The following is a 24552-nucleotide window of genomic DNA, read 5'->3' on the forward strand; positions in this document are numbered from 1 at the left end:
TTATAACGTGTAATCTGAAGGGAATATTTTCGTGCCAGAGCGCTAAAATCTAGTTGTAACTTCTATTTTAAAGTGCACTGGAAACTTAGGAAAACCAACAGCAGTAATTACAGGAGATACCATATTTCCGGGAGGGACTTTTTTGCTAGAAATTAACAATTGTTCATATTATTAATTCTGCATAGACAGTAACTCATGTCTAGATGAAGTACCAGCCTGACTGCCACTACACTGAGCTTCCCTGTGCTCTTTGACACAGGGCCATGTCTCATCCTCCATTTACAGGCCGCGGGGAGAGGCACCAGACGGTGATTTTCTGGGGCTGCCTGGACGCTTTGGGGCAGTGAACCCCGCCTGCCTTTGGGCGCTGAGCTGACAGACCAGCTGCTGGACCCTTCCTGCACCTTCCGGAGAGGATTCCGCTGGGGTAAGGTGATGAAGCCTGGCTGTAAGCACACCAGCCGGCCTCTGTAGGTCCTTGTTGTACTGTTCCTTGCAACGGCACCTCAGCCTGCTAACTACTGCCCTGCAGAGGCTGTTGCTGTATGCCGGCGGTGTGCGCGGCAGTGCCTGGGTCTTCCAACGTTTTGCTTCATTTGTGAGACTACTGTATTGCGAATGAATTCTGGAGCAGCACCGCTGCTGGGTGGGAGGCAGCCTAACAGCAGCAGAAAGCATTTCGCTGGGAAAAGTTTCCTTCAAATAACACCTCTGTCGATATTTGCCTCAACTTGACCTATTATTACTGGTATTTCCAAATTATGGGGCTGATGGTGTGCACAGGCTCCTTCCTGCCCACAGACATCATCGTCCTCTGTGTGACCAGAACATTTTCCTGTTGCATCCAGTTGCAACAATGCAACTAAAGGCTTGTGGTGTCCCATGTGGCGGCCGCAGCGGGAGCAGACACATGTGGGAAGACCTACCCCTATTTCCATGCAAATTTTCCTGTTACTAATAATTCTTGTTTCAAAAAGGGAGTAGAAGTCTAGCCCCTGAGGAGCTCCACGGCTCGCTGTTTGGGATCAATTTTAAGGCGGCACATAAAGACTGCCCCTGAAAGCGATGAGAGCCGAGCGCTCCAGGGAGCCGCAGCCGCCGCGCAGCCCGCCCGGGTCTGCAGGAGCGCTCCCGGCTGCGCCCCCAGCTCCGGGCCGGGGAGCCGAGGCCGGGCGAGGCTGCGGGCGGAGCCTCCGCCCGAGAGCGGCGCGGAGCGCGGCTCGCCGCACCGCCGCCGCTCGGTGTGTGCGGGCGCGGCGGCGCTGTGCATGCCGGGCGCGGGGCGGCGCGGGCAGGAAGCGCTCGCTCCCGGCCGAGCCCGTGCGCAGCCGGCGGCGGGGGCGGGCCCTGCCGCGCCGGTGCCGCGGGGGCTGGCGCGCGGCGGAGCGCCGCGGCGGAGGCAGCGGCGGGATGGGGTTGGCTTCCTGAAGGCGGGCGGAGGGCGGGAGGGGGCTGGTTTTGCATTTCGCTCCCTCTCCGCCCCCCTCCTGCTCCTCTCGCCCAAGTTCGCCGCTCTGCCGCGGCCCCTCCGGAGCGGCTGGCTGCGGGCTGCCCCTGCCCCGCTCCCGGCGCTGCCCGCGGCGGGGCGGAGCGGGGACAACGGGGAGCTGAGGCGACCCAGGGAGCGGCCCGCCGTCCCCGGGGAGGCTCTGCTCCGGGGAACAGCGGGGGGAGGCGGCTGGCACAGGCGCCGGGCTCCGCCGCCCGCCCCCCGGCCCCGCCGCCGTCTGCCCAGCGCTGGCAGCCCCGGGAGATGGTGACACATGAAGCGTGCGGGAAGGACCATGGTTGAGAGGACCAGCAAGTTCTTGCTGATCGTGGCCGTCTCGGTGTGCTTCATGCTTATCCTGTACCAGTACGTGGGGCCGGGGCTCAGCCTGGGTTCCCCCAGCGGCCGCTCCTACTCGGAGGAGCTGGACCTCTTCCCCACGCCGGACCCGCACTACGTGAAGAAGTACTACTTCCCCGTGCGGGAGCTGGAGCGGGAGCTCGCCTTCGACATGAAGGGCGAGGACGTGATCGTCTTCCTGCACATCCAGAAGACCGGCGGCACCACCTTCGGCCGCCACCTGGTTCAAAACGTGCGGCTGGAGGTGCCCTGCGACTGCCGGCCCGGGCAGAAGAAGTGCACCTGCTACCGCCCCAACCGCCGGGAGACCTGGCTCTTCTCCCGCTTCTCCACGGGCTGGAGCTGCGGGCTGCACGCCGACTGGACCGAGCTCACCAACTGCGTGCCCGGAGTGCTGGACCGCCGGGAGAGCGCCGCCGCCAAGACGCCCAGGTACCGGCCCGCCGCCGGCTCCCCGTTCCCCGCTGCCCCCGGGGCCGCGCACCCTCCGCCCGCCGCCGCTCGCCCGAGCCCTGCCGCTGTTGAGCCCACCCTCCCTGTGCGTGGCAGCATGCTGCTAACGTGCTGTGCCCCAACCTGCCCTGAACCTTTCCTCAGCCGGTTCACCTGTCCTCCCCTCCCGTCCTCCAGGCTGTGCCCTGCACCTTCCCTCTGCATTCCCAGGCAAATACTGCTCTTTCCCTCCCACGTACCTAGTACACTGCACCCTCAGCCCGCGGTCTTCTGCTCTAGCAGCCTCTGCGGACCCCTTAGCAAGCCTATGTACTTGTGCCACTTACTCTCTTTTCTAAACATTTAGCTTTTATCTTAAACCTCGCTTGCCACCTTTTAGCACGCATTGCAGCATACCCTAGTCTTAAGCTTGCCTTTGTAATCAGTTTTGCCCTAACCTGTGCACCCCTTTTCCTCCAGCTGAAATTCCGCTCCAGTGCAACTGAGGAGGGGCACACCAGTTCACCAGTCCTCAGGCTTACCGCCTTGTCTTACCCTCCTTGTCTGTCTGATAGTTTTTTGCACATTGCAGAAAACATCCTTTAAACACTCTTTCCTATGTTCCTTGCTGCTTATTTTGATGGGAGACCTGAGGGGAAATCTTTTAGGGAAAGGAGCTACCTTGTACATGTTCCTTGGGTCTCCCTCATCTGTGCACCAGGCAAGAGGGAGAGCCATCCTGAAGCACTCCTTGGTGCATCCCTGTTGAACACCCAATGTATCTCTGCTCTCTTATCCCATTATTTCTCTACTTTGGTCTCAGTAAATGATAAGCTTCAGAGGAATTTTCTGTTTGAAGTACTCTGGTAAAGACAGTGGCTTATATTAAGACCTCCAAAGATTATGTTATTTTAGCTCCATAGACCTTTGTCTCTCTTGTTTCAGGAGACAGTTTTTTTAATTGATGTCTGTTTTTCTAACACCACGCACGCCTTCCTTGACATACCAGTGTTTTTATTGTGACACTTTCTAATCTGTTTGCTTTAAAGTTTCATTCTTAAAGGTGTCCAAGATCTTACGCTAACATTTGCTTATGCCATATGCTTCATTTATATGCATATTATTAATACCATGCATAATCCCTTTAGTGAAAAGTGGCCTTTAAGAAAGTGTGCTTTAGCATCATAACTATTTTTTCTCTACATTTTTTAAAAGCCATTTTTAATCATTTTTCTCATTGGAGCTGTGTGCGATTGCCAGGGTTCTTTATTGTCTCTGTCATGATTGCTGCTGTTTTCAACCCGTTTCAGTGTTAGTCATCCAAGTACTGTGCTCAGATTGCTGTCATGCTGCCTGACCCACGAGCAGCAAACTGAAGTATGTATCGACAGGGCTGAGTACTCAGGCTTTCTTCTGGTCTCTTATTTTATTAATAAGGTGCTTGAAAACACCTTTAAGTAAAATATCCTCAGCCCGTCTGGTTGCTGTTGAGATTTTAGTGAAGTGTTGTAAGGAAAAAATGCATGAAGTTCAAATATGATTTAAAAAAGAAACAAAAAATTACCCATTTCATGAACCTTGGTGCTTGGCTAGCAAACCATTAACCTTATGTAAAGACCTGTGTGGTTTTATGAATTGTCTCGGAGCCTTGTGAGTTTCCGTTGGCAATTTTGTACTAAAATCTGCTGTGTGTTCAGTATTTAACTGTCTCATCCTACTTAGCGGTTGTTGGGGTTTTTTTTGCATAGATACCTGAGAGAAGAGCACTTCAGGTTGTGAAGTAGCGATTACATTCCTTATTGCAACTCATAGGAACTTGCGAACCAGAAGCCTCCCCTCAAATGCTTGTAAATAAGATTTTCTTTGCTATTTCTTTTGGAACGTCACGAACTATATGCTTCTTAACTGTCTTGATTCTGATAATTAATCCTGTCCCATTCCCTCATGTCTCTGCATATCCAGAAATAGTTATGCTTAATGTGGTCTCTTTACTTCCCTTAAATCTAAATTAGAACTTCATTTTCAGCAGTGTAAGAACTATGATGTGGAACTTGTAGATAATTTAAGGTTTATTGCCTTGGTCTGTTAAACAAAAACCAGAATTTACTGTTCATCGTATCCTGAGGATGGTTTTGGTGCAATGAACAGCTGCTGGTTATTTTAATCATACTGTCCTAGGATACTGCTCTGTTGTGCTGCAGTCCAGTTTAGTAGGCGCCTTCTCCAAACTCTTATTTATTTCACATATAAGATAACTGGGAATAAGAGAAAGGCAACACTTGTTTAAAATAGAAATCTGATGGTTTTTTTTTTTGTTAGAAAAAGGATAGTCTTGTGTTACGTCTGTTACACTAAGAGCAATGCAACTTTATTTCCCCGTTGTCAACGAACGTTGGATCTCTTATGTTGGAACAGGACATGTTTTTACATGAGGTATATGCTAGAGAGACTACTGGTTTATAGTGGAACTGAACTATGAAAATACCTCGCTCTCTACAGAAAAAAAAAAAAAACACACACAAGAAAGAGGAGCAGCAAACACCCATTCCAGCAGGGTTCACTCAGATTCTAGTATTATCCACTCTGGGTTTTGGACTACAGTCTTCAAATTCAGCTTTTAAACCTGATGTACCGGCCTCTGCATTTGCTACTTAATGCAAAGTTTAAACCTTTGTTCTTCCAATGCTATGTTTATCCCCCAAAACAAAACAGCTGACTTGTGATTACAAATAAATCTGCCTTCTAGTGAATGTTGGAAAGCGTGAAGGTCATTCAGTATTGCCCACATGTACAAATCATGAGCTTAAAGCTGTTAACTTTGTAAGGAATGCAGTTTTATCACTGCACAGTGCCCTATTGCACTACATTCCATAACCTGTGCATGGTACATAAATTTACAATGCAATTGCTCTTTTTATTGTTCTGCTGTTCTGTGTTAGGCTTAATGATTAGGAGCCTATGACTGCCAAAGACTGCAATTTTTTTCTTCTTTCTTTCTTTCTTTCTTTCTTTCTTTCTTATGAATATAGTAGGCAGTTACAGATGAGTGTTTTAGCTCTAATGGGTCAGCACTCTTCAAAAAAAAAAACAAAAAACAAAACAAAACCAAACTACTGGTTCCTGTTCCCCCTCCCAGCCAGTGACTTTCCCTGTTTTGTATTCAGAAGACTTCTGGACAAGCACTTCTTGAAGCAAATGTTATATTTTATACAAAGCCAGTAAAAGAAAGAGATTGATTTGTTTGGGGGCTGTAAAACTTGGGGCTCCAAGGAACTCTGAAGCTGGCTATGTTTATCAGTTAAGTCACTTAGCTGCAGTTCTCTTCATGGCTTTAGTAGAGGGCAAATTCCAAGCTTTTGGGAATGGAGGCCTATTTGTTCCTTGTACTGTTAGGTGTAAATAACTGCTGGAGAAGACTGTTTTTAAAAAGCAGATAATACTAGGATGCGTGCTTTGAGTCATCATGCTGCTCTTTCAGAAAGCAAAGGCTAAGCAGTTTCTGTGAACTGCTCCCTTAAATTTGTCTCACCTAAAACTACAAGAGATCTAATCTCTTCAGTTGATTCTGAAAAAAAGCCAAACTCAGTTCTTTCATTTGACTTCCAGAATTAGAAAAATCTATGAAGTGATCCACTAGTAACTTGTCTGTCTCCTCTGTTAGAGGACTGAAGGAAAGTCCTTAGAGGTGTTGGAAAGGTTCCCTCGTTAGCCCCTGGAAGAAATGTGATTCAGTGCACTTCTGGCTGTGTCCTTCTGGCTGTGTCCTTCCGTGCTCCCGACACAAGGGCAGAGCTAGGTGTTCTGAAGTTGTCCTTGTAGGACACTTCATGCGTGAGCTCGACTCTGATGTAATGTGCTGCAGGAACAATAAAATAAATAAATTATACTGAAGGAATTCTGCATGCTTCCTCTCCTACCTCTTCTCAAAAAAACCCCACAAAACCAAACCCCCAAACAACCAGGCTTTGTTGCTATCATACTGGCTTCTGCTTCATGAGCAAAAGAGCATCTAAGCTGGCATTTTCCTGAAGACACATTATTTATGTGGAAAGGATTTTAAGGCGTACAGGTCCTTTAAAACTATGTTTTGTGCAAGCTGCCTGTTGCTGTGGAGAACCCATGTACTTGGTAGAGTGTTGGAAGGGCATTGCTGACTCCCTGCCCCCCCAGCTCACACACATGCGCTGCCTTCTGTTACGCTGTTTCAGGCACCAGGTAGATTTTTTTTTTTTTAATGAGCTGCCTCAAGGCACAAGCTTGGTCTTGGCTTTGTATATGTGTTTCTGTGCTAGTCTGTCATAGAAGTTTGGTTTCCGAGTTCATCTACGGACAAAAAATTTACAAAAGTATTTCTTAGTGATTTTAAAAGCATGTGCACACTTCCAATTTCAATATGTTTTTCTCAAGATTTCATATGCTTTAGAAATTAAGAAAATTGTACTCCACATACTTTTATGTAAGAAATCTATGGCAGGTTAGTAAAACCTGCTGTTAAACAGATCACTCCAAGTTTTAGAATCTCTCTGATAAGCTATTTACAGCTTATGTTTTGTTTTGTTTTTTTTTTAAAAAAGGAACAATTAACAGGGCTCAGCAGTTTGTTAGTTTGATTTTTCTGAAGTGTGAACTTTCACAGCTTCCGACCACATATCTGTCCCTTTGCAGGGATCTATTCTTGATGAGGTTTTTATTATATGTGTGCTTAGGAGCTGCAGAGACACGTTGTCAAGAGACCAACTGTTTGAGAATGAAAGGCTTTACCAAATCATTTTTATAATATTAGCACTTTTTAAAAGCTTGGGCTTATCATTCTTTGTGGATCTGTGTGTGCTGGGGGTTGTGACATACCTGACTGCAGGGAGCAAGGGGCATTTTTTCCACTCACCAGTTCGACTCAGACTAGTTTGCCTTAAAGGCTGATAGGGAAATATCAATATAAAGCTATTTTCAGTAGCCCGATTCTTCTCTCTCATCCTTAGCACATGGAGTATTTTAAGGCCTGCTAGTCTGCTCTGAAACCTTTTGCACCTGGCTGTGCTCACCCGTAAGCCAGCTTGGTCTTTCAGAGCCAAACAATTCTGGTGGGCTGGATAGTTTTGTAGTGAAAATCTTTACATTTGATATAGTAACTAAAAGTAGCTGAAAGTTGGAACTCTTCAAATAGCTGCCTTAAGTTTTAGGTACTGTATTTATCTGAACTTAAGACTTTCGGCTAGTATACCAGGTTGAATTACTATTTTTTTCTTTTGTTGGCAAAGCAAAAGGATGTGTCCTTAGATGTGTCCCTGCCTGATTGTATGCTTACACTAACCTGATTTTGCAAAACTCTGCATTTGGCTGGTTTTCATTAATCTTTAAACAAAAGCTGTGTCATAACATAGTCGTTTTGGGTTTCTGCTTAGAAGTTCACAAACACTCTTTACCTTGACCTCAGATTTTGCCTTTTTGCCCTTATCCTTTCCCACTCTACAAATAAAAATGTATACTATTCTGATTTAAACCTTGGCTAATCACCTTTTTTGTTTGTTTATTTTTTCTTTTCTTTTTTAAACAACAATTCAGAAATAATTACTTTAAAAGAGCTGTCTTGAATTTTATTAATAACTGAAGCAGATGCTTTGATATATACTCCCAGTATAAGGAACCGTCTTTAAGGAATGGTGCCCTGTAAATGCACAGCTGATGTATTCCACCACACTAGTGCATGTGAATTTTTTGAGGTTAATTACTTAGAGATTACAGTGTGTAACACCTTGAGTGAAACATCTGAGCCAAAGCAATGCCATGCCCCGTTTTCAAGGCGCTGCTGAATGGTCCTGTTTAGTCAGTTTGAAATGCTAAATAGAGGGCCTGTTCTCTGTCACTCACTGAGCAATTTTAGTGTGCGTATCTCGCTTCCAAACTAATGTGATCTTGAGCAGTGCCACCTTGTGAACTTTATGTTGCATCTTGAAAGAAATCTGTGATTTAAGAAAATTGGTGTGATTTAAGAAAATTGGAGTTAATTAGTGCTGTAGGAGCTTTAGGTGAAAAACGTGTGATCTGAAAGTAGGTGAATTTGATGTTGCCTGATAGAACAGCTGGTGTGACTGGGTGGGACGTGCCTGGGTATGTGTGTCGAGGCCTCTTCCCTGCAGGAGACTGGTGAAGCTCTTTAGTTGGGTTTTAGGGTATGAACTGGAAGAGGTCACATTACCTCTTAAGAAAGCACTGCTAGAGGAGATTATTTTATAACTTGGAGATTATTACGATACTGCCATCCCTCTGGGCCATCTGTTCCTTCTAGGAAGGAGGAAGGGATCAGCCTCCTCTTGTGGCATCTTCATTCATTGGTTTGCAGGGTTAGACTTCATGGGTTTGTTCAGTAGTCAACAGAAATTTTTGGCTGCCTATTGTAGAAATTGGAGGAGTGTAACCTGGGACCTGCTTTTAGAAAGTAATTCAGGATGTGCAGGCCTGGAGTTATTTAAGAAAATGTCTTTGTGAGTTCGTTTCATAAGTGAAATTGATGATGTGCCTTATCTGAGTCATATCTGTGTGCAATGCCCATGCTTTGTGCTCCTAGATGACTCCTTGCCAACATGTTCCTAACCCCAATGTTAGTCAGTCACAACAGTGACAAGCAGAGCCACAGAAGAATCATGATAGAGGTTAGTCAAAGGGGTTGTGGTGTGGCTGTAGTATTCTAGTTACTTTGACCTGGAAGCAAAGAGTGACTGTATAGATAGAGCACACCTGATTTTAAATGCAGTTAGGAATATCTGGCTTATCAAATGTATCACACGCATTCTGAGTCTCCCTACTGTACATCCTGCTGTCTTTTACAGGTTATGGCTTTTGTATATCTCAAAAAGTGGGAAAGCAGCATGGATAGTTGCCTTCAGTCAGCCATAGAACCAGGGTCACTGCTTTGTGTCTCTTTATTTTAAACTTCCACTTACTTGGCAGTAACTTTACCAAATCTGTGGTAGTAATGCTTTAAATGGGTAATATTTTGTCAGTGAACACTTGAGCTTGTGCTTGCTTTAGAAAGCTGAAGTGGCATAGTGTAACTCCCCAAAGCTTATCTGTGTTTATGCTTGTGTTTCCAGGAAGTATTAGAGCAGAGAGAAATTTTCCATTATTGACTGAAATTGTGCTTTGTCAAGCAACGATGAAACGTGGTCTTTAATTCCTAATAATCACAGTTGTGATAGCTGCCGAGACAAGATTTTTTGACGGAGTCTTGCTTGATGTGGATGGGAGGGAATGATACTTAAACATCGGATGCAAGTGTCTTCCTAAACAAAGATGTTAGTGCTGATGTGTTTAAAGAGTATACGAAGCACAGGAGGAACACAGAGCTGAAGTAGTCCATTACAAATTCTCTTGTTTCTGAAATGGTGGTTGACCTTAAAAACAAAAACAAAAAAATCTTTACATTTTCTAAAGGAATTAAAGTAAGAATTCATGAGGACAAAATAACCACTAGCATAGATTCAAGGCGACACAGTTTCTGTAATCGCTGTTTGATGTATTTTTGTTCACCCTTCTATTTCCGTAACAGAGTACTCTGCTGAAAATCCAGTCTGAGAATCTCTCTGAAGAGTCCTTTGGAGATTATTGCCATAAAGACACAAAGAGCCTTAAACACCGCTGTACTGTAGCATGTCAAGTTTCAGATCTGAAGAGGATGCTTCAGATAGTCTTGTGTGCTACTACCAAAGGAGGAGCTATTTACCAATGCATGGCTATTGGAGGCTGAGATATGACTGGGAAAAGTGTTTCCAAGAGAGGTCCATGCAGAGAGAGGTTGTCAAACAAAAAGCACATCGTATACTTCACAGGGTTTCGTTGTTTCTACTTGTATTAAATGGCATACATCGATTCTTGTTTCTGTGCTTAGCCTCAGAAGTGTGACATACTGTACTGAACGCTGCTTCATCCCTGCAAACTGCTGAGTAGAGCTAAGGATATGAAATATTCTGTGGCATCTCTCTTCTGATGATGCATCCAGAAAGGATTAAGAAACTCTCGTTGTCCACCTCTTAACTGTAACCTGTATTTCTTACCAGTACTACTTACTGCTCTTTCACCTTTATATTTCAAAGCCTCTTACAAAGTATATAGTAAATAGCACCTGGTGTCATATTCGTTCACAACCTAAAACAACTCTTAAGTGGTCTGTCTTAAAGCTGTCTTTAACCATAAATCTCAGACTTATATGTTAATGTACAGACCTTTCCTGCCCAGTGACTTTGACTCTTTCAGAAGCAACTGGTTTCTTAGCATGTTGTTACTACTTTGCTCTGTACTTCCCTTCCTTCCACCCTATTAATGGTAAATTCTACATAATAGCTCACCTATGTTTTTATAGAGGAAATATTCCACAATTTCCTGCCAATTTAAACAAGAAAACAGTGATTTGCAATTAACTTTTTATGGTCTGACTCTGTGTTTTGCTTCATAACTAATCTCCAGCCTATTAAGCAGAGATTCTCTGATTACACCTCACTGCAGATTGAAATATTATCATTCCTTTTATGGAGCTCTTCTATGTGAGGGAGGAGAGCTCTGAGCTTCCTGAGCTGCCTTTGCATTTTTGTTTTTAAAATATACCAAATTTCCTTTTTGGTTAATGTTAATCTTGAAGTAGTAACAGGATGATTTAAGTTTTTCTGGCCAGAGTTGCGTAGAGTTTCAAAATGCCTGGTGACTTTTCATTGTCTAATTTCAGATACGTTGAAAGGAGCCTGGTTTCTGGACAAGTGCTAAAGAAGTAAAAGTGATGCCTTCTAAAAATTCCTTCCACATATTGGAATTACTTTACATTTTAGCCTTAGTTCTTGCTTTAATTAGTCATACACATGGATAAGATACCTGATTACAGGGAAATATTCAGTGACTTTTGAAAGGCGATTTTGTGAAGAGCATGCATTGTTCTTTGTTTTTTTGACTTAAACAGCTTAAAGAAAAAAGTCTTTTTTTGTATTTTTTCCTCTCAGGTTTCAAAAAATTTAAATATCCAAACAAATACCATAAAAATAGAATTGCCTTTTTTGTTTAAACTAACAGCTCTTGCTGCCATGACCCCCTTGCTCTCAGTAAAGATTTTAGTTAGGATACCTGTGACCCTATATCAAAGCATTGGGGAAAAAAATCAATGCCTCATAGCTAAGACAAACAGCAGTGGCATGCTGACTCACCGGTTTCCTGACAGGCTTTGCTTTCCTAGTGGAGATGGGGAAAGAACAAGGAACACAAGAATCATAGAGTATAATCATAGTCAGTCAACCATCCCTTCTGGTAACATGCCTTGAATCATAAAAGACCAGATTACTTTCTTCAGCTCTTTGCCTCTTTTTCTTCTCTTTCTTGCCACCTGTACCCATTTTTAGGTCTTTGAAAGAGAAAAAACAGATGTGACCTGGATAGTTCTGCAAGGAGGAAGATTGAACAGATCTGTCGTGTCTGCTGAAGCAGGTACAGTAGGGGTCATTTAGATGAAAACCTCCATTAAGGGAAATACTTCATCCATTGTATACTGTACAGGAAAGCCCGTACTTGTGCATAGGAGCCCTTTCAGATAAGGAAGTGCCTTAGCATCTTTACTAGGGAGACAAAACTGGAACTTGTTGTTCCAAGCATCTGAGTGGAATTTCCATCACTGATTATACTGTTGTGGTTGGTTTTATTATTTGCAACACATCCAAAATAGATCATCTTGAGCCTTTTTTTGCCCTGAAGTTTTCCTTTGATTTATTTGATGAGTTTTCCCCAGATGTTTAAAAGTGACAGCATCTTTCTAGTGTGTACATAGCCTGACTCCAGTAGAGCCTTAGACCTGGCCAAAGACTTCACCATTAATTTCACCATTATTGTAGTGAGGTCCTGTATTTTTAACAACCATATTGTGTTACATGTATCAAGATTCCTACTGTTGCTACCAGTAGCTTTGATTTTGAAATGTAATATTATGCTAAACAATAATGACTCAATATTGCCCTTCTTTTTCAAGCCATTATTTGGGCACAGCATTTAATCCTGCTCTTTCTCTTGTACTTTGCAAACAGGCTTTGTCTGAGCAGTGTGATAGTTCTTCATAATATCTGCACAACCTCTATTTTCCATCCCCTCAACTAACATTTTCCTTCAGTCTGGCATCTTCTTGCACCTTGATTACTTCAATACCGTCTTTCTGAACTTGGTAAATTAAATCTTCCTCTTTCACTTCCAAGATCTGTTACTGCCTAACCCTTTTCACTCCCGTAAGCTACTAGAAGTAGGACTTGAACTCTGAATCAGTCAGTAGTCCCCACTTCCATCACATCTTGAATTTTCAGGCAAATTCAGTTACACTTTCTAATATGCCCAATCTGCTTATCAAGGGAGGAGTTTCCTGTGTTGAAATGCAAAGTTCCTCAGTCATTGTTCATGACTGAGAGCTCATAGACCTGCGCTGTTATACACACGATGAATGCTATTATCAATGGAAAAGGTTAGCATTGGTATTTTGATTAGACGTCCTCAGAAATGCTTGGTGCTGAAGCAGGAGTTGAAATGCTAGGGTCCTTTTCTGTTGTATGCTTAGTTTGCTTGAAGGCTATGTCACCTTTGCATAGATGCCCAGGACTTGACTCTTCATCCTGTGTGGTGTGCAAGCTGTGGTCAAAGTAGTCCCCTATGCCCAGCAAGTCCTACAGTGTGCTCCAGACCATCTGATCACTTTTTTTGGGTGCTTCTAAAGTAATCACTTAATAAAGAAATGAAATCAGCTATATTTTCTTAGAACGGGAAAATGTGTTTCATAGGATTTGTTACTCTTTGAATGATTTATGCTCTTGCAAGACATCACATGCTTTGTTAAATTAGGGTAAGTCAGAAGAGAGTGAAATCATTTAAAACTGTGCTTGTTTTTTGGCCTTTCTTTTTTTTAACCAAGGTTTCTCTCCATAGCTCTGTGTGATCACCTTCCTCCACCTTTCTTAGTCATGATGTGAATGTAGTCCATTTACCATTTGTGTGCATTTAAGAGTTTCTGAAGCTGAGCACACTAGCAGCTTGAGGCCTAACATGGCAGGAAGTAGCTATAAAGATGTCCAATGTTTTCTATACTTAATTCACAGACTGCTTGTGATGGAGAGGATGGTTGTACTCCAGCACTGTGAACGCCATGTGTTCCAGAACATGAAAAGAAAATCCATGAGTCTATTTTCAAATGCTGGTTGTGTCTTGAGATTTTTATTTGGGTTTTCTTTTTGTTCTGATTCTTGAAGAGCCCCTTTTTTAATAGGTCAGAACGTTTTAGGCTTACAAAAAGTAACTATGCCAACATCAGAAACAACTGTTGATCTCAACGGTCGAGTTTAATACAGTCAATACACTCAAATCTTTTGAGTGAGGTATTACTGTCTTAGGATGAGCCTCTTAACACTACTCAGAAAGGGTTGTTTTCATGACTTTTACTAAACTGGATGAAGCTGACACCTGCTTATGCAGCCAGTCGTACGTGGCAAACACGTGTATTACAAAATTAAAAATTAGCCAATTACTACTTTCAGCAGTTACGCTTTAATAGCCAGTTACCAATTTTCAACCCCAAGTGTTCAGAAGTCAGTCAGGCTCCAAGCAGACAAGGGCACTAGCAGTTTATATGAGAGCATCATTTTCTTTTTTTGAGAAAATGCCAGCTTCAGATATTGAAGTGATAAAACAAAAATCACCAAATGATACATGAGTTTCGATTTTAAAAAATAGCCCTGTCGTTGACTGTTTCTAGTAAGAGAGGGCTCGCTATAGGTGATCTCTTACTTGTGACTTGGGTATGTCAAGAAGGGACTGAAAAACAGCTGCCACAATTCTACTAGTATGAACTTGGGTTTGGTCATATGCCATGAGGACTGATGTGACTCCCACCAAAAAGGGAGTATCAGGAATGGCAGGAGGAGCTGTACTGTGCTTCTGGTTGTAAAAGGAGCATCTGAGGTTGGGGATAGAAGAAAAAATGAGGTAATCAGTCCATAGCTGAGGATGAGGGAAAACAAACAAACAAACAAAAAGAATAAATCACGCATACCTTGTGCTGACTGGGATTTTCAGATATTAGATTGTTTGTTAGCTCCCAATAAAGCTTTTTGTTAAATAACCATAAAGTCTTTGATCTTCGTAAAGGCATAGTTTGAATTTCTTGCCTTTCTTTCCACCAAAGTTCTTTGCCTTGGGAGTTCAGTAGGATTTGACGCTGAAACTGTGTGTAATTGTTCAAAGGAATAATATTGGACTACGATGTGCAAGAAAAATACTTGAAAAGTCTAGTGTGAATAAGTATAGTATGAGACAACTAGCTTTTAGTACATTTTAAAGGCATTTGTCCCTGGCTTCTAAAACATATTGAGACCTTTACTGGTAACTGCTAAAAACATGTTTTTATAATATGATTTAGGCAACTCCTTGGAAGAATAATTTGGCAAGTTCTGTGTCACTTTTTAAACTTTTTCCTCAGTGTGTTAGTTGCCTTGAGACAACTGAAAAGGTTGTGGGTTTGCCTTCAGCTAGTCTGAAGGTTTTCCATGCTGTGACATACTGCTTATAGCAGCTTCTGTGATGTAGCAATGCATTAAAGAAAGGTTTCTTTCCCTGAAGCCTAATCAAAGTTCAAGGGAGGTCTCAAAAATCAGGATTAGTACTTTGAAATGGATTAACTTGGGGTGACTCTGCTATAGAAGTTTTACACAGTCCTTTCAATTTTCTCAGTTCAGGAAGCAGGTTCCTGTGTGATAAGCTAGCAGCGTGGTAAATCAGTGTGGCCAAACGTGGTGTTGCATGAGGGAGAAGAATCACATATCCTCGCTGCCTGGAGGTGGCTGGCTTTGCGTGTCCTGGAGTATCCTACATGCTCAAGCAGGGGCTGAAGCCGTATCACTTTCATGGGCCTGTCGGTCAGGTGTTTGTATCTGTCAGGCCTTCCTAGAACTTCCTTTTCTCAGAAACATCACTGAAGATTTCTCCGGATTATGCTTACGGCAGCGGTTCTTATCTAGGTGTTAACCTGCTTGTGACAGCAGTTCCTGGGAAGAAATATTCCTATAGTCAGCTGAAATGTTTCCACGGTGCTTATAACAGTAGCTGTCAGGAGGAGAAATACACTTGTTTTGTCTGAACCTTTGAAATTGGTTGATGAAAACAGTTTTGTTTACACTAATAAGATTTCACCACCTGGAAAGCAGTAGGAAATTGTCCATCCCATTTCCATCCCAGCAAAAGGCCCAGCCAGGGGTGTGGAAGTGGTGTATTACAAAAGCTGGATTGTTGCCCATATTATTAGGTACTTCAGGGGAGCTAGTAGAAACCGTTCTTAACCCAGCTGTCTGTCCCGGCTTGCTCAGGCAAGTTTTTATGTTTGTTTGACAATGCTGAGACTGGGTTATGCACGCTATTTGCACAGCCAGCTTTTATGTTGCTAAACTGTAAGGTGATACATGCGTGTGGGGGGGGGTGCTGGGGTTTGTAACTGTTCAGCACAGGTTTTATATTCCTCCCAAACAGTTGAGCTCTCAAGTGCAGGGCTTGTTCCCCACCCCCTGTTACCAAAGCAGTTAAGAGAACTTCTCCTTTGTGGCTGACCCAGGACAGCAGCATGTGAAGGAAGCAGCCCCAGCAGCAAACTCTCTTGGTGCATAAAAAGGGAAGATTCTTGCTATACCTGGATGTCAGTTTGTATTTGTGAATAGTCCAGGCATCATCTCTAAAAGGCAGCACAGAACTTTGCCTACTTTCATATACAGGGAAAGCACTACTTGCCACCTGACTGGAAATATTTTAACAGTAGTTATTTTTTATTGTATTATCTGTTGTTATGTATTGCCTTGGAGGCCCTTTGAAATAGGTTGCCTGTACAAAGATGGAGAAATGTTTGTATCCCAGTAGTTTCCCGGTCTTGAAACCACCGATGACAAAGCCGTTACCTAGCAAAGGTATGTAAGGGCTATTGTTCTTGTGGAGCATGTACATGGGATGTGTATGTGTGCATACTCTGTTTCTTCAAATTCCTCTACAGTGTAACTGTTAATCCCTATACCATGCTGAGCTGGGATATTATGTGTTCTTTTTATAAATGCAGAAACAAGAGGCAAAGGTTAAACTGCTTGCCATGGGATATACCAGGACACCAAATCTAGGATTACAATATGTGCATGTTGAGTGCTGATCCATGTGCTTACACTAGTAGGCTATGCCTCACCCCAAGGAGGGTTGTACAGTACAGTCTTTCCTGTCTCACAATATGCCGAAAGAGTGAGCTTGGGTTGGACTGTGTGACAAGGTAACCATGAGAAGATTTCCTCTCACTCAATCAGGTGCTATAAGTAAAGATCTTCTAAATCAGTTTTCTAAACCTCCTGAAACAAATGCAGAAGTAAGTCTTCTTGCAGACTGTCCCCAGCAGGAGTACTTCCATTTGGAAATAACTTCCCCCCCGAGGCTTTCTCTCGAAAGGCCTTCTTGATGAGAGCATTTTTTTCCTTGTGCTCTAGCTCGTGTTGGAGGGGGAGGACTTGACACTTGAGGTGTAGTTGGATAATAATGACAGTATAAATCACAATAGGAAGGGTGCAACTGCAATTTGTAAAACTAGCTGGATGATCAATAGTTTCTCCTGTATACTGTGTGGATAGCAGTTGGCTATGACAAAGCACTGGTTGTCAGTGTAACACCCAGCTGGAAGTCTTGCAGAAATTGAAGGATGGATTCTTCGAACATTTGGGAGATGTGGGATGCTTGGTCTGCCAAATATTTCAGGCAGGATGAATCCACCCCTTTCCTAACTAGGATATTTCCTGACTTCTGAAGTTATTTGGGGATTGTCATTGAAAGTCTGTTTTCTGGATTGAAACCTGGCCAATCCCAGATCTGGAAATAACTTCTCATGAGAACAAAAAGAACAGTTATATTTGTCATCTATACTGTTGTGGGTAAGCAAGATTTAGAGACTTGCCTAGTGCAGAAAGGATCTGAGAACAGCTTTCTCTTATGGAAGTCAGTAGAATTACTTACATACTGAGGAATTCACATGGCTCTTTGATACTTCTATTCATGGGAATGCGTGTTTGTGTTGGGATGTTTGCGAAAGTTTAAACCAAACCGAGTTAAAATAGATGCATTAAACTCAAGCAGGATGCTATATCTGTATGAACCATGGCATCTTGAATTACTCTGAAAATAGTTTTGTAATCTGTACAAAAAAAAAAACCCTAGTACAGATCTGACCCAGAGCTAGTGAATTCCAGTGGTCTCAGCTATTAAGTTCTTGGATACTTCAGGATTTACTGTATAGTGCATACTGCTGTAATTTCAAAAAGAAAAACTCTCTGGGGTCAGTGAGGAGAGAATACGAGGGGGAAATGACTGGGCGTTAACAACTTCCCACAGCATAAAGCGCAAACAGTCCTCCCTTCAAACAAATCCAGTTACTGGGTGTGAGTAGGAACTTTGAATCGTAGTGGATTTCTGCAATTAAGAATACTGGCCTCGTGTTCCAGAAAATAATTAAGCAAGTGTTTATAGTGGTGAGGGAACTCAGAGTAGCAGCTGGTTATACCAATTCATTCTGGTTACTGACCTTTCTTCCCCCTTCCTATTTATAACTAATTTAAACGTGACTAACGGCTAAAGCTAGAACTACACTACATGTCACATAATCTTTTTTTTTTTCACCCTGCTTGATGATGCAAGTTGAAACAAAGGCCTAGTTGTTTAAGCTCCCTTTAAACTCTATAAAAGTTCACATTCTTGTAAGCCATGCTTTTAAATCACACCTCCAAGCCTGTATGGGAAAGCTACAGCCAAGTTTTGAGGAATTCATTCTTCATTCTGTTCAGCCCACAGCTGATGGTCTCACAGGAGAGGGAGGAGGAATATAAGCATGAGAATGGTACTTATAAGTGCTCTACTTGGTTGGAGATGGAGGTGGGACCAATGCCTTGAGGTCGTGTAAGGAGATATCTGGAGGTTTTTGCCCCCAGGTCACTAGATCGATGCAAAATATGCTTAATGTGCTAAAAGCTTATATCCATCTGGTCGGTACTTTCAATGCACTCTTAGGTGACAGATGTCCTCTCTACAAACGCAACTATCTGTATGGCACTAAATAGGCCCCTATTTCTTTTGCAGTCTTAGTTGAGCATGTAAGATTGAATTAAATGGAGGAACTGAGCTATGTGAATGGCCGTCATTCATGATGTAAGGCTTTCTCTGCTGATTTCTGGTTTCATCAGCTAGCCTCTCTGTCACGCCAGAGTGCTCTTCTGCTCTTTGTCAACAAAATAGCGATGGTAGAATGGGACACAGGTACAGAGTATGTCGCTGCTGTTGGAGCATATTTAGAGCAGTGTCAAAACTGCAATCCTGACCTCCATGAATCATCTCACTTTAGTTCTGTGATACGAGGAGTATCCAAACTTGTATCCAAGTGGTCCTTGGACACAAGGACCAAAAATCAACTTACTCACATTAGAAAGTTGCCTCAAAGGCACACAAAATGGGGAGTAGGAGAAACCCGGCCTTTGAAATGAGACTTCTGGACATAGTGACAGTGGGAGTCACATCGGTAGCTTAGGCACGTACCGGGTGCTCTTATTTTTCCTCTTCTTTGTAATGGCACTATACAGCTCTGAAGAAGTTTTTATAAAGACAGTGAATTGTAAGCTAGCCCAGGCAACGGGAACAGCTTTCTGGTACCAGTTGGCAGGAAGACAGGAAGAGACACTGCATGAGTACCAGAAATAAACATGGATCTGGGCTTATAAATATGGAGTTCAGCTTTCTCAATATTCATGTAGTTTTGGTTCCTGTTTATATCTAATTAGAGTTCTCCTTGTTTGGGAGAAGGGAGGTGTCTCTGAAGTACGAGCTGTTAGGAGTATGACTCCGTTAACAAGTCAGTGCAAGGTGAGGGTGTGGATTGCTGGCAGGTCATTGCTCTGCTCAGCCTGCCTTGTGCTTGCTCTTCTCCCACAGTGAGGTGCAGTGTTTCAGCGGAAACAGGTAAGCTGCTTCGTGCCTGCTTTACGACAAAAGCATGCCCACAGGTTTCATGGCATAAAGTGGCATGCTATAAATTTACACGATAACATACCTTCAAATATTATGATGTAAAACCTGTTGTGTTTGGATTGAGAGGAACGACAGTACTACAGCTGGTTGCCTGGCTCAGAGGGGAAGGTTAGTGAACATCTCTGCCATATTCTTGAGTCAAAAGTATTTGCTGCTTCTTTTGCTTGCTACAGCAGTCTTTACCAGAGGGAAGAACTGTGCCATCACAGTGTCAGGAGGTCGGGTACAAAAGTTGTACAGAGCCTACATGCATTAACTCTGTTTCTCACACACTGGAGCGAACATCCTTTTACAATTTTTTAAATTTTTTTTTTCTTTTAACCATTTGGTGCCACGTCCCTTTCCCTCTTCATCTCTGTTCCTCTATATCAGGAAAAAAAGAATTGTAAATGCAGGCACTCAGCTAACTCTCAACCTGAGAAAGATGGAATTGGTTTATTTGGCTGGAAGCCACAGAACTAAGTGAACCTGTCATAGGATTCTTAGCCACTTATGACAAAAGTCTGGGTTTAGTTTCAACAATTTAGTAATGTAATTCAAGCACGGATAACGGTTGTGGTTCACGGTCTCAGGAGAGGTATGCTAAGGACTTTGTTTTCAGCTCTCTCCTCAGAGCTCTTGCGGCAGTGGGAGAGCTCAGAGCTGGGCTGTGGCTCATCCAGCTGTCGGGAGATTAGGTGTCACACTGCGGAGCGCTGTTGTAGTATTGATCTAATCTGGAGTGGGCAAAAAAGGACTCATGTCTCTGACAAAAAAGGGTTGGGCTGTTCATGTAAACTTGTAGCTCAGAGCAGTTGGTTTCACTGGCAACAAGACAGAGACTCTGGTGCAATTAATCTTTGGCCTTGTGTGGCAACACTACTTGGGTTTATGTGCTACATCTGATTCCATCCTGGTAGAAAAGGAAGGCAGCAAGAGGACACTGGAAGGTACTTCAGTTCACTGGCCCAGAATCTCCATTTGCTCTCGGGCTTTTACTGGCTTAATTTTGCATGGCTTCAGTGAGGTTGCACTATTATTCAGTTCATTTGTAGGGTGCAGTCTCAGACAGGTTGTTTCCTGGGTTTGACTAGTCCACATCCACCTTTCTGTTTCCACAAACAGAGAGATGTGGGAGGTTTAGATTGTGGGAAGCTTTGACAGGCACCACACACATGCCAGGGGTTCTGAAAAAGCAGATTTGGAACAGTGGCTTTGAGGAAAAACCTTGTCACTGGTTGATCTTCTTTATGAGAATTGCTGTACCTGAGCAGACCGCTGCTCAATTTCTAAGCTTTTCAGCCCTGTCATTTTATAGTATATAGGCATAAAGTTTAGCATGATCAGGTTCAGCAGCCCTTATACCTATTTACCTGTGCACTCATTCCTCAGCAAGAAACAACAAAGGTGTCCTTCAGACCTTAGGAGTTTGGTTTTCTCTTCATTGTTTTTTTGAGTAAAAGAAGGGAGATGGTGATGCTCTCAGTAGCAAGAAACATTCTTGCTTTTTTTATTTAACTGAGGAATTTGCAGGGGTGGAGTAAAAGAGCGTGGTTTATTCCTTTGTTTCATTTTCCTCTCCTTCAGAGAACAGATGTTGGAGTTATGTTTGTGTCATTCCAGTGCTAAACATTTGCCTTGACTTAAGCAGCAGCATTGCTGCAAAAAAAGAAAAATAGTGAAAAGTTTTATGCCACGCCACAAAGCACATATGAATTACTGTAGAATGTTGACTTACATTTCTAAGTTTTCGCAGGAAATGAGGCAGGAAATGCTTTATTAGAAACCTTGTCCAAAGAATCTATAACGGCACGATTTAATTATGTTGGCAAGGGACTCTGGAAAGGTGCTCGAGCTTCCATCAAGTGGTGACAGCATATCTATACGTTTTGCCAATTGTTGCCTCTTGCCCCACACACTGACATTTCAAGAGAACAGTCAATGCTGAATGGGAGCATGGAGGTGGAAACAAAATAGAGCAACATTTTCAACTCCAGCAGAGTCTACTTTGGCATGCAGCACACTGCCTTTTCCACAGGGATTTGTGTGTTCCATGGAGTGTACTGGACTGGACTGAAATTAAGTATTTGCAACATGAATTGTAGTGTCTGCCGTATGAGTCAGTTTATCTGTATAGATGTGTGTGTAATGACTCATATTGTTCTGAAGCTTTTCTGCATGCTCTTGTCTGTGAACAGTTCAAACTATGTACAGAAGGCATCACAAGTGCTGTGATAACATTCACGTTCTTCTGCAGAACTCTCTCCTGGTGACAGTTGTCCTTTCAGAACCCAAGGGCACAAACTGCTTCAAAGGTACTGCAAATTAAATTGGCAGGAATCTCATAAATTTGAGTCTGGTCCTGACTTCTCAATTATGATCATTTATCTCTGTTGTTGCTAGGCTGTTAACAAGAAATGCAGACCTGGGATTTAGTTTGACTAAGTGCCATTTGAACCTTACATAAAAACACTACAAATAAACCTACCAGGCTAACCAGAAATCAGACATGTAATTCCTTCTGAGGTATCCAGATGCCTTGGTATCTTTTCTGCAGGGAACCTGCCAGATGAGAATTAAGAGTTGTTGCTCGCTGTCTTCTCTTTAAGGTTGTTTCTCTCCTTACCTGTATTACATGATTTAATTTTTCAGTGCTACTCTCCTTCTCTTACTACTGGTTGTAACTTCACCCTCCAAAAGGGGTCATCCTACAAGACTCTTGCTGGACATCACTGTCAAGCAGACCTGATCCCTGTGCTGCCTTTCCCATTAGACTTGAGTTAAGGTCCTCCGAGCTGACCTAAACCAGTCGTGGTCTAAACATGGAGACTTGGTAAGACTATTAAGGATAAGTATTGAACAGTGAATTACAAGTTCACAGATCTTTCTTTTGTAAATTGACATGAAACTGCCCAAGTCTGTAATGTTCAGTTCTTGCTACCCTTCAAAATAGAGTGACTGTGTGCAAACTGTCTGTTGGCAAAGGTCCCAGGCCCTGAGCTATGCCTAGAATTTGTTTGCGAGATCACTGACTGGCCTGGACCAAAATCACACCAAGGACCAGCAATTAACAGTGCAGTAGAGGATGATGTTTTTCAAGTGGCATAATCTAAGTGTGTAAGTTTTTTCCTCTCCTCCTCCTCCCTGCCTTATAGTGTCCATCATCTGCAGTGCGTATTTAAGGGATTTAGAAGGGAAATGTCCTACTATCTTCTCCGTATCCCATGCTGCTATGTGGCTGTGCCATACCTAACTGGGAATCTGCAGAGAGGGTAGTCAGCCATCTATTGGAAATCAGAGATAAGTAACTGAACTGGAAGCTGGGATTAGTATTGCCTCTCTTTTTCTGGCTCTACCTTTACTTAGAAGGAAAATTAGACGATTGCAGCAATTCTAGAAAACTCAGAGTGTGGGGTTTGGGGTTTGGTTGTAGAGGAAGTAAATGCTGCACAAAAGAGGCAAAGTTAGCATTAGCTTTTGCAGTCCAGCACCATTTCTGAGGTTTGAGAATGAATTTATTTTCCTTTTGAATGATTCCTTGCTGCTCTTCCTTATCAAATAAAGGAGGAGCAAACAGGGCCTTCTCCATGTCTATATCACAGTCAAATTGAGCAGTCTTGATCTTTTTGGAAAACAGCACAGTGATATAGTCTTCAAGTAAAATGACAATAGGGCATGAGAACCCAGAGTGATGACAGATTTGCTTGATCACCACTTCTTGCTTCTTAACTCTCCAGCAGGCATGTCTGCTTCTTCCTTTGCTGAAATGCCCTTGATTTTGGAACAAGGAAAGAGGAACTGCGAAGATGTTTGCAAGCTTTCAGACTGTTCGCAGCACTCAAAAATAGGAAGCTGGCCTGTGATTTCCTTGATTTTTTGTTTGTTTGTTTTCCCATTTCAAAGGAGGAAGAGGAACACTTTATGTCCTGCTCTGTAGGCAGCATCTGTATGGCGGGTACACAGAGTCCTCGGTGGAGATCAGACCCCTAAGGCACCTCACAAGCACCAAGTAACCCCATGCCATGTGCAAGGCAGTAAAATGCCCCTTCCTGCCCCATCCTTTAGCCTCTCAGGAGGCACAAACAAATATCACATTGTCATCCCAGAATGGCAACTCCAGCACCAGGAAGGATAATGTTACCCCTCCCTTTTTCTCACTATTTTAGTACAGGTATTTTGATATTTCTTTTTGAAATAACTTTTATTTTATGCAAGCCTGTCCAAGCAGCACTGGTGCATTGGTAACTGAAGAGCTGCTGCTCTCACAAGTGTTTTAATGAGATATAGTGCAGCACATTTGTGAGGATTGCAAACCATTTGGCATGGATTCTGTGTCTGCTTGGACTTCCTTGAGACAATAGTATTTACAGAGTGGGTTTGATTCCACTTCACCTTTAACTGGCCCAAACTAGGTATGTTTTAGCTGAAGCCAGTGATATAAACTTGCGGCAAATAAGGAAAGGATAGGAACTGATATAAAACCAGTTAATTTTTCCAGGACATTTGATGACACTAATTTCCATTTGTCCCAGTGTAGATTTCATGGAGTTCAGTTCTGGAGCCATCCTCTTCTGCCCCTCTAGTTTAGGAGGCAATAAGGAGCATAACTGCCTGGCACCATGGAGCTGCACAGCTGGCATCTGCCTAGTTATTGATTTTTCCAAAGCTGTGCCTGACAAATATTTTATCACATCCAATGATCAGTGCAAGTACGCGGTAAAAATCCACTTTGTTTATTTAATTACTAAGTCATAAAAAGAAAAATAGGTGCTTTATATGCTATGCATATATATAACATATATAAAATTGTGTTTAAATGAGAAACAAGCAGCTTTCCTAGTGTGTTACGGTTGTTCACTCTTCACTTGCAAAACACCGAAGGTCCTGAAACAAGCAAGGAGAGGGCAGGAGGAGAAGCTTTCCTAAGAGAAGCAGCAGCGTTTGGTGCCTGCAGCCATGTCTTGTTTTAAATGTAATCTACTCATTTGTTGTCAGTGGAACAAAATTATCATACCACCCTTGGCTATTACTTCGATAACCAAATGAGTGAATATATGCAGAGTATGAAATGAGCTTAAGCATCTACAAGTTCCCTCCTGGAGAGAACAAAAGCAGGAAGCCTAATTCAAAGTCTTGAACAGACTGTACAGGAGCTGATGCAAACCACGAGTGCTTTGGTGAGATTCACCTGAGAGTGGTAAGCT

General features: G+C 42.9%; 1 protein-coding gene across 1 annotated transcript in view; it reads left to right on the forward strand.

The window, feature by feature from the left end:
* The first annotated feature begins 1762 nt into the window (after positions 1 to 1762).
* HS6ST1 (heparan sulfate 6-O-sulfotransferase 1) overlaps positions 1763 to 24552 on the forward strand; it is a 196826-nt gene continuing 174036 nt past the window's right edge. The window contains exon 1 of the mRNA XM_068421208.1: positions 1763 to 2281. Within this exon, the coding sequence (XP_068277309.1) occupies positions 1764 to 2281 (518 nt within the window). The 5' untranslated portion in view covers position 1763. The remainder of the gene's footprint in view (positions 2282 to 24552) is intronic.

Source organism: Nyctibius grandis, chromosome 32 (assembly GCF_013368605.1).
Source record: "Nyctibius grandis isolate bNycGra1 chromosome 32, bNycGra1.pri, whole genome shotgun sequence".
Classification (NCBI taxonomy): domain Eukaryota; kingdom Metazoa; phylum Chordata; class Aves; order Nyctibiiformes; family Nyctibiidae; genus Nyctibius; species Nyctibius grandis.